A 10,813-nucleotide genomic window follows, 5' to 3' on the forward strand; every position below is an offset into this window, starting at 1 on the left:
GTTTAGTCCTTCCGTTTCTGAGCAAGGCTCTGACACAATTTTCACTTATAAACATACCAACCTGTAAGCTAGAATTCTAAAGATTTCCCAGCTTAATTGCAAAAACAAACAACTTTCTACAGTTACAACATCGAAATAATTTCCATTACAATTAGTGAAAAACTGAAATGAATACAAAGATTCTCTACTATTCTCACCAAGAACAGCTAGAAGACCAGCATAACTCAGCAATGGGTCCATACAGCACTTGTTATCAGCCAGATCCTGTTCCAGGCCCGTAAGAGTAATCATCAGCGCTGTATTTGTTTGTTCAGGTATTTGTCTAGGTTAAACACCTAATATTTAACATACTGGATGGGTCAAGAGATGCATTTTTACCATTCTTACAGAGGACCAAAGAGGTTTATCATGGTTAAACTACTTCCCTAAACCTATAAACTGTCTTCATCAGTGCCAGCCAAGCCACAGTTAGGACATCTACTTCAGCCCCTGCATTTAGTCTTGTAAAAACTAGGTTCCTAGTCCAGCACAGATTCAGACTAATTAAGAAACTTTCTCCTCGGTGCAATCAGAGTAAAGGTACATGGGAAAGCCCTGACTGTAGAACTCATAGTGCTTAAAGTAGAATGTGTATGGAGCTTACATCTGGTTACTTTATACACCTGCAAATTAAACGGGGAACTGCATCAAGAGCCAACTAACGGGGAATATTAAATACAGAGAACACAGGAAACACTGAGCACGTGATCACTTGAATTGGCTTCAAAGGCTGGATCTATTGTGTTCAGCAAAAAACAATGAGGATTTAGAGGAGGAGTTAGTTGAGGGGGGTTGTTTTTTGTTTTTTAACAGAGCACCAAAGACAAATCCTTCTCCACAATAGCACAGGTAACAGAAGTAACCTGTAAAGTAGATGAACTGGTTCCTAGACCCTTTCTCAGCCCAAAAGAGTTTAAATCTTAATTACTCTAAGGAGTGCCCTAACCTCCAGACTAGAAGCAAGACAAAGATAAGCCTCATCTCCTCCTACTGCAGCCAGGTCACTGAGCAGACAGAAAGTTCTTGGAACAAACCCCAGCTTCTCTGCCCTAAGAAAAGGGAATGACTTTGAAAAATGCAAAGTCTTGGATCCTGATGTTTCTGATTTTTACCTGAAATGCATGCACCTTCATGCAGGAACAAGAATCCAGACTTCCCCCTCCTCTCCTCTGTCTCCCTCTAAGGCGTTTCCTACTCAGCAGGTTACGGAGTTAAACTTCTCTATTTTATCTCCCCAGGACTCCTGCATTCCTGCCTCCCTAACAGTCTAACTTCAAGAAGATGAAACAGTTACCTCAGAATATCTATGCCCTGCTCATTACAGAACTGCTTTGGGATGTGAAAGCAGTGAATTCAAGTACACCAAGGCCAAAAGGCATTGAACCCAGGTCTCCTAATTCCTCATGAAATATTTTAATCATTAGGCTATTTTTAAAATGGTGTTTTCATAGTAAACTAATTACAGCTACACTAAATAGTAATTTTGCTTCCATTAGTCTTACACACCTTGATCCAGCTAGCACTAGAATATATTCTTAATATTCCTTAATGTATTCTATCACCTCATTTGTTATGAGCATATGCTTTTAATAAAAATTAATTCAGCCAATAAAATGGATGTGAGAAAAACCATACAACTGCTAACAACATGCCTGCATAGTATTCTGCATCAGGATGAAAGGAACTTATGAAATCCTTCTGAAATCCAGGGTTAAGCACTGCCTGTTCAGGCAAAGTTTTTCTGAATGTAATGCTGGAATCAATCACATTACTATACAGATGCTTCCAGTAGTCATTTATTTTTACAGATACCCTGGCATGTAAATTCAAATAATCTCAAGTGATGACAGAGTATTTTAAATTCACTGTCCCTACTTGAGAAGGCTAGCAAATACAGAATATACCTTAAAAAATCCAACCACATTTGGTTGGTTTAGGGATTTTTGGTTTTTTTTAGGAAGTGAAGATGGTAATAGGGCATATTCAGGCATATATGCACCTTTAAGAATAATTCATTGCATGTCACAATTTGCATGCCTTGTGACAAGGCAGATTACCAATGCTGATACATAGAAATCCTAGAAAAGCAACTTCCAATCATCACTTCCAAAATGACTGCAAAAAACAATTAAGATAAGCAGGCAAACCCACATTCTGTCACATGGAAATAAGTACGCAATAAACAAGATTATTTATTAAAGACTACTCTAATGACGCATGCATTCACTTAAATTTTCCTCTTCAGAATAAATCATAAAAGTACAAGACTCGTCACCGGAGAACTATATTCTAGTCCCAACTCCTTCATGAATTTTCTGCCTGACGCAAAACAAAAAGTGTCTGTTTTGTCATCAGATTCACCAGTGTAGCATTATACTCAGTAAATACAAGCTTCTAAAGCATTTTGGGTCCTGTGACTGAAATTCAGAATAAATTTAAAATAAGTACATCGACGGCTATTTCCCCAAAAGACAGAATCTGCTCTACTAAATTATATTTAACAACTATTTTGACACAACTAGGCCTGTAAATTTTGTGCTTCTTTCAATCCAGAGAAAAATGCTAAAACTGATTTTATCGTTCAGACTAGCTACCCACATCCAGTAAATCTTTTCCTCTTGTTCACCCCACACAGCCTCTGTGTCTGTCACAAAACTATGTTGGCAGAGCCCCCTGGCGTACTTTAGAGCATATGCAAGCATAAAGACTCCATTGATCTTGTTTTAAAAACTATGTGACAGACAAAGCAGACTGAAGTTCTCTTTGATTAGAATATACTAGAATAAAGATATGTAACGTGATATGTATTGGGAAAAGATATGTATGCGCTGGCACAGTTTGCATTCTTTATAATTTATTTTCATATGTATAGCAAGTGAAACCAACCTCCACTAACACACTAGGGCAGAAAGAAAAGAGAACTTCATTTTTTCAAATTTATAAAAAAACCCTATTACTGAAGTGACACAAAAGATATCATAAGAACTGCACCTCTTTCACAACCAGTTTGGTACCTAACACCAACCTTTGTAAAACAATACGGTTTACAAAGTTCCATTATCCTAAATCTATTTCATTTGATGAACTATTTGACAATAAACCTACGAAAACAACAGTACCTTTGTCTGGTCCAGAAAATTAAGAGGAGGTATATTAAGAAAAGAACCTAGCATTACTATTTCCTTTTATGTAACAAGTACCTCTAGGAGACATTACATTAATACTAGATTTGTCATTACGTTAATACTAGATTTGTCTATTTTCTATGCAACATACTGCAAAAAATGAGCAGCAACACAGGGTAACTTCCTCTTTTTAAAACCCTTTAGCACAAACCAGTCCCTAGAAACCAGTTTGAAGAGTATTCTGCTACCAGTAAAGAACTTTAAGTATCACTTGTAATGTATCCCTGTTCTTCCAACTAACAGAAGAAATACAATAAACAGGCTATTGGGCATGATTCAAGCAAGTTTAACACCCCACATATAGTTGGCAACTTCCAGTGCTCCCAACAGTGTCGTTGGTAATATGTCAGGGTAAAAAATGACAGGGGAAAAGGGAGCTAGCTTTTTCCTTTCCGTCAAAAATCAAAAAAGAGACTTACTTTGAAACCAGTACAGCAGCTGCATCTCGAGCCTTATCGCTGACAACCAAGTAACACTAGAAGTAAAACAGAACTAACTGTAAAAGAATTCAAACATGCAGACTTAATAATACAACTATGTAACAACTTTGTACATGAATACACTATTTAATATTTACAATTACAACATTATACTGAGTTTAAGATAGTAAAAAACATATAATCCATTTAACAAACCATATCTGAGAGAGTCTCGCATCTAATGTCTTTCAAAGCAAGTTTACCTTTACCGTAACCTTAAAGTACTGTCATATTTGTGTTACTACATTTCTACAAGCGTTAAACCACTTAAGTGCTGCAAGTGTCAAAAGGATAAGCATAAGCCGTTCGGTTATTTGTGGGACGGGGGCTGATTATTTTTATCTTAAAGGGATGACACGTTAGCCACTTTAAGTTCACGCCAAGTGAAATTTCATTATCTTTGTCAAAAATTCTTCCCGCAGTCATAGCTTCGCTACTCATCCTGACAAACACTAAATTCCTATATAAATATTTAAAGACTTTCAGAAAATCTAGCTAGTATTTTTAAACTCTAAAAGCTCTTACCACAGTCAAAGGCATACATTCAGAGCAGATCATCATAAAATAAGATTGATGATTCTTTCTCCCTGAAGTAATAAACTGTCTAACCAGACACTAAGCAATTAAATAACATACTAAAGATTCTTCAACTATGGAGAAATTCTCTACAGAGTAGACAGAGAAAATACAGGATTAAATAATGTTTTGAAAAGATCAGAATTTGCTACATATTGAAATATTAAGCCTAAGAAAAATGTAATAGGTCTGAGGATATCACGTGACATATTATACTTACTTTTGCTACTTTAAGTATGCGATCCATTGTTGGCATGCGAGTGTGCTCTTCAGAAGCAGTATTTCCATCAAACCGGGCCAGATCAAAAGGAATCAAGCATATCATGGAGAGCCATAATAAAAGCATGTAACGAGTTTCCCAAGTCTGGAAAAGAAGAGTGAAACAAAATATGAACTCTGTTTTCTGGACTGTATTCCAGCAAGGTGCCTGGAGAACAAAACTATCTCCTTCAAGGAACTTCTACACTAAGAAGATGAAAACTTTGAACCTCAATGTTCTGAAACACCAAAGGAGACAGAACTACAAGACATCTCAAATCGGAAAACTGTAGTCAAGTCAATGGACCCTCCCCCCTGAATCTGAAGTTTAGAGATAGTTCTTTCTTTTCCAAAGAAAAACTGCATTTTCCTATTTTCCTGTTTTCTCCTTCCCTCAGTCCATTTGTGCCTCCAGTCCAGTCAGGCAGAAAAAAAATAAATGCAAACAAATAAAAAAACACTCTAAATTAGTAGGGAAAGTGACTCCCCATATGGAGAAAGGGAAAGGAGAGAAAGAAAATGTATGTTCTTAGACAAAGTGCAACAACAGAAAAAGACCAAGAGAGAAATATGTTCTTCCTAATTTCTTATGTATTCCTTTCATGGTCTTACTGAAAAAACTTTAGGTGTTCTGAGAGACAGACAAGAAGCAACTTCTAAAGAGCTTCTACGGTAAGGTTTCAGAATAAAAATAGATATTTCATGAATCAAGTCCTTCACCTGCAAAATCCTTAAGCTTTAAAAAGTTGTACAAAAAATAGACTACCTTAGTTTTATGGCAATTGGTCTTTAAAAAATAAAAGCTGTACAACTATATCAACACCAACAGAAATGTTGCTGCAAGAAATTTATTAAAAATTATTTGAATTTTGAGCAGAATTAGTCTTCATATCCATGATTTTTGTTACCTTTAATAGACGATGATCTCTCTTAAAATTAATCTATCTTAAAAAAAATTTTTGAAATTCTTTCTTTCTTCATTCAAAAAATATAACAATATGAACTACAGTATCTCAATCCATGCTTAAAAATTATTTGCTTAAATACTGTTTCAATCAAAATTCTTGCTCCCAGCTAAAGAACTCTTTAAATCAGGAGGGTACATAATGAAATGTGTGACTTTCACGTTAATTCTAGCTGTTCAATTAACACTGAGCAGGTTATATTGCAGCTTTACATGCTATTTTTTGCAGAACTATTTTCTACATTGTTCTTCGACTTTTTCTGTAGGAGACATAAAAATTAAACAGGAAGTACGGCAGGTTCTCACCTCGCAGTCTTTTGGATTCTGGTCCACAAGCATATCCAAAACAGGCTGTAAATCACCAACTTCATGAGGAAACAATCGGAGGAAACGTTTGTATCCTCTCACCTGTAATATGAAGTTTCAAAATTTAGTAAGCCATCTGTCAACATCAAGTATTGAGGAAAAAGAAAAGACCCTTTGAGGAGTTAATATATCATAGAATGAGTTGGGTTGGAAGGAAACTTAAAGCTCATCTAATTCCAAACCCCCTGTCGTGGCCAGGGACACCTCCCACCAGGTCAGGTTGCCCAAAGCCCCATCCAGCCTGGCCTTGAACACTGCCAGGGATGGGGCAGGCACAGCTGCTCTGGGCAACCTGTTCCAGGGCCTCACCACCCTCTGAGTAAAGAATTTCCTCCTTTTATCTAATCTAAATCTCTCCTCTTTTAGTTTAAATCTATTCCCCCTTGTCCAGTCACTACAGCTCCTGACACGGAGTCCCTCCCCAGCTTTCCTGCGGCCCCCTTTTGGTACTGGAAGGCCACTGTGAGGTCTCCCCGGAGCCTTCTCTTCTCCAGGCTGAACAACCCCAACTTTCTCAGCCTGTCTTCATAGGAATGGGGCTCCAGCCCCTTGATCATCTTTGTGGCCCTCCTCTGGACTCCTTTTAATACTTCTGTGTCCTTCTTGTGCTGGGAACCCCAGAGCTGAACGCAGGACTCCAGGTGGGGTCTGACGAGAGCAGAGCAGAGGGGGGACAATTCCCTCCCTCACCCTGCTGCCCACGCTGCATTTGCTGCAGCCCAGGACACAGTTGGCTTTCTGGGCTGCAAGTGCACATTGCCGGCTCACATCAACCAACACCCCCAGGTCCTTCTCCTCAGGGCTGCTCTCAATCCATTCTCTGCCCTGCCTGCATTTGTGCTTGGCATTGCCCCAACCCAGATGCAGGACCTTGCACTAGGCCTTGTTGAACCTCATGAGGTTTGCACAGGCCTACCTCTTGAGCCTGTCCACCCAGTATCTCAAAATCTGATTTTTTTATTATTTTTTTTTTGCATTCTGACCTTGCTTTTTACTACTCTGGATCATTGAATAGCATAAGGTATCACAAAAATTATGAGGGAAAAAAAAGAATGAAAAAGAACTAATCTTTCACACTGCAATTTGAATATTGGAAACCTACGTACTTTCAGTTACAGAATGTTACATTTGTTTTTGGGGTTTTGTACCTTTGTAATGATGTAAAGAAATTTAAAAGCCAGATGAAATAGCTCAGAAGGAGATGCACTATCCCGTATTATATCCAGCAACAAATTCATCATCCATTCTAATGAAAGGAGAGAAAAGAAAGTGAGAACAAAACAGCTTACAATTTCTCATATTTCTAATAATAGAAAGGGAGATGATCGTCATATATCTGCTACCAACCACAACAATCATGTAATGCAAATATGAACTTTCTAGTTTAAGAGAGTTTCAAGTATATACACAAAAAAGTATTATATACAAGATGACGTTCCTACCTAAGTGGCAATCCAACAAGTGAGGCTGCTCCTGGTACTTGTCCATGATAACTGAAAAGGAAAAGGTATCTGTGACCAGCTATTCAAATGAAAGGCCCTTACAGCTATCAATTGTGAGATACACCCCTGATTCTAGACAGTTTTAGTTTAAAATTTCAATATCCTTGTGCTAACTACTGCCATACCTTTAAGTGAGGTCAAAAAGCAAGAAGACAACAGAGCAGTTATTGTAAAAATAGAGGCTGTCTGTCATGCCATCATTTACCTAAAATTCATCAAAAACTCTCTTCCAGGAATCTCTCAAATTACTGTGGACAAATCTCACCGTTAAATGAAACACGCCAGCACTGAGTCTGCTGTTACCCCTCACTGCAGAGCTCTTTGTGGTTCTCCTTTGCCAACAACTTACCAGCTTCTGATGGAACTCTGCAAACAGAGGACATTAAACCAGAACAGACCGTAGCTGCTGCAGACAAACCAGCCTTACACTGCATTCCAACCTAGTCAGCAACCTGAATGCTGCTTTACACATTTGTGCTTGCTGTTCACATCTTCTCCATTAACATACTACATCCCACTTACTTCTACACGCTATTCTATTTGTTAGCACGTCAAGTTTCTGATTCTTTTTAAAACACCCACACAAAGATATCTTAACATCACGAAGTGTAGTAGTATGATACTCCTCCAACCCTAAGCTAATACAGTCATAGGGAAATTCTACCTGGACACACACGGTTTCATCACAAGGCTATCTTCCTTGCCATGCTTGGAACATATTTAAGGGTATAGTTCCACCACTGAAAACAGGACATAAGCACTGCAAAATTCTTCTCTGTTTTGAGCTTCCTGACCATAGCAGCAAAAAACATCATAGTACTTTGCATTGAAAGGTGCTCTTCACAACTCTCAGGACTAGGCTTTTTTATTTTGAAATAGAACAAAGGAAATTATACAGCAAAGAACAAAAATGTCTTGACAAAATTTAACCTGGACAAACACAAACTGTAGCTATTACCATCCCTAAATCCCGTGCTCTTCAACTTTCCACATTACTTCATCCTGCTGCCAGTAATACATTATCTTCCTTTTGGGAATGGGCTTGAGGAAAGATAAATTGAAATTGTATATTGCAAATACTAAGACCAACTTGCCACAGATTTTAGAAATTAAAGTATTTCAATTTATACCTAGAATCAATGCCATGCAGCCACAGAAATGAAAGCTACGCTTCAAAGAGAGATCATTAAATGATCCAGTATCAACTGGTGATTGCCTAGGTCATTTTAGATATTTGGTCAGAAAATAGCTTTTACTTAGAAAACTAAAATATCCTCTTAATCTTTAATTTTCCTGCATTTGTTTCTCTCTATCCCTTTCTCCTCGTCACATCAAACTCTGAAGATGCAACACAACTTTGCCAGCAGGACATATCGCTGACCACTGGATGACACTGCATAACCACCTTCATGACACAGCCAGTCCAACACTCTCCTTACACTAACTTCTACAGTTGCATTGGTATTCCATAGTGCTGTCTAAATCAAGAGGGAAGCCTGCACTCCTAATTATCACTACTTTCCCTGCTGTAATTAACAATATCTTAAGCTGTGTACAAATAACAGTATTAGAGAGTACAAGAAATTCCATCAACGCTCAAAAGCAGAAGTGGAATTTAACTACAATTCATTATCCTGTCAAATTGTTTTCCCAGATCAGAGTCTGGTAATCTAAAATAAACCACCAGATCAAAACAGTGAAAAGGATGAACCACAAAAAAGTGATTCTAGTATTATTGTTTCAAGGAAAGATCTTCCTACGTTTTCCTGCAAAACTTGTTGCAGATTAAACTACCTAATCCAGACTTCTGCTCTTAACAGTTCATAAAAAAGCATCACATGCTCTTGTGAGTGTTTCGGAGACCTGCATTAAAATGCTCATTAACTGATTATTATTGCATTATCTGCGCATAGATTAAGATGTTTCCTCACCTCCAAATTTATAACCCACTCATTTAGTCTGTTACCATATTTGGGACATTTTTTGCCTATTAAAGGTCAAACGATTCCCTATGACATGAAATGTTAGAACTAAGTTTCGAGCAATGCGTATGATGTGTATCAGTACTGTTAAAGTACACATTAATGCTGTATTTAGTGAACAATGATACTTCTGATACTGATACCTGTTATACAGCTACATCCCCCTACCTTCAAATGACATGTTCCCAAGAAGTGCAAATGTCAGTATTTCCGTGGGTAGCAATACAATTTTTCTGCTAAAATATTATGTGATAGAGTGGAGATGCGTGCAGGAAGACCATACAGTCTAAATAAACCGAGGCAGCACATATGATGTGAAAGAGGCACAGCAGGATGATCAGCTGGAGGAGAGATGGCTTTTCAGTGGCTAAGGCTTTTCAGTACGTTTTCTTATGCCATCACATTCTGCCATCTCACCTGTGACACTGAACAATCAACACAAATATGTTCTTGCTACTTCTCTCTGATCAATTAGATGTTCACTGTTAGCCTCCTTAGACAGATCACTGTCAGTTTATTCAACAGGATAATTTCTGCAGGATCAGATTTCCAAATTTATGGTTTTCAGGTTTATTGTGTGCCTACCTAGTTTTATTTTGTCAAAAACAGATGATGAAACAGTATTTTGACCATTAAGTTTGGCTAATTTTTTGACCATTAACTTTTGCTAAATTATTTTCTGCATTTGAACAGGAGGCTACACAGGCCTCCTGAGATCTCTTAAATACAAGGCTGAGATCTCTTAAATACAAGGCCCAGCTTTTAAGTGGTGTGTGTGAGCAGGACATGTGTGCATCTGGAAAACCGTGACGAAAAAATGAACCCAAGGTACCTGTTGAAAGAAGTTTCGGTATTATAATTAAACCAAAATCAATGTTTCAGTCCTTTTTTTTAGTAAGACCCCTCCTTTAAAGGCCACGATAACGCGCAGCCCCCGGTCGCCGTGCTCACCTATGAACTTCTCCACGGCCGTTTCCCGAGCCGTCCGGTCCCCGCACACGGCCGCCAGGCCCCCGACGAGCCCCCGCACCTCCTGGCTCTCCGTGAAGCTCTCCAGGGCGCTCCCGCGGGCGATCACGTCCAGCTCCTGGGCCCTGCTCTCCTCCGCCTCGGGGCCCAACGCGTCCGCCTCGCCCAGAGCCATGGCGGCGGCACCTAGGGGCAGCGGCCGCGTTACGCCTGCCCCGGCCTGAAGCCGCCCCGACCGCTCCGCTCCGCTCCCCGCCCGGCCCTCAGGCGCCACCGCCCCTCAGAGCCGAGGCCCAGCCCGGCCCCACCGCCCCTCACAGGCCGCGGGCGGCCGCGGGACCCCCTCCCCGCCCCGTTACCCTGGCAACCGCCGCGCTCCCCGCTCCGTTCCCCGCGCGCCGCCGGCCGCAGGCTGCCTGCTACGGTGCGCCGCGCGGGCCGAAAGGCGCAGGGACGGCTCCGCGGCCCCACCCCTGGCGAAGGGCGGGCTGCT

At 39.8% G+C, this 10,813-nt stretch overlaps 1 protein-coding gene across 1 annotated transcript in view; it reads right to left on the reverse strand.

Annotated features, from left to right (window-relative positions):
* TBCD (tubulin folding cofactor D) overlaps positions 1-10,789 on the reverse strand; it is a 132,836-nt gene extending 122,047 nt beyond the window's left edge. Inside the window, exons 1-7 of the mRNA XM_035561857.2 lie at positions 10,680-10,789; positions 10,303-10,506; positions 7,310-7,360; positions 7,016-7,113; positions 5,808-5,909; positions 4,500-4,643; positions 3,644-3,699 (exon numbers count right to left, since the gene is read on the reverse strand). Of these exons, the coding sequence (XP_035417750.1) occupies positions 3,644-3,699; positions 4,500-4,643; positions 5,808-5,909; positions 7,016-7,113; positions 7,310-7,360; positions 10,303-10,495 (644 nt within the window). The 5' untranslated portion in view covers positions 10,496-10,506; positions 10,680-10,789. The remainder of the gene's footprint in view (positions 1-3,643; positions 3,700-4,499; positions 4,644-5,807; positions 5,910-7,015; positions 7,114-7,309; positions 7,361-10,302; positions 10,507-10,679) is intronic.
* Between the last annotated feature and the right edge of the window lie 24 nt (positions 10,790-10,813).

The sequence above is a fragment of the Cygnus atratus genome, chromosome 18 (assembly GCF_013377495.2).
Source record: "Cygnus atratus isolate AKBS03 ecotype Queensland, Australia chromosome 18, CAtr_DNAZoo_HiC_assembly, whole genome shotgun sequence".
NCBI classification, from domain to species: Eukaryota; Metazoa; Chordata; class Aves; order Anseriformes; family Anatidae; genus Cygnus; species Cygnus atratus.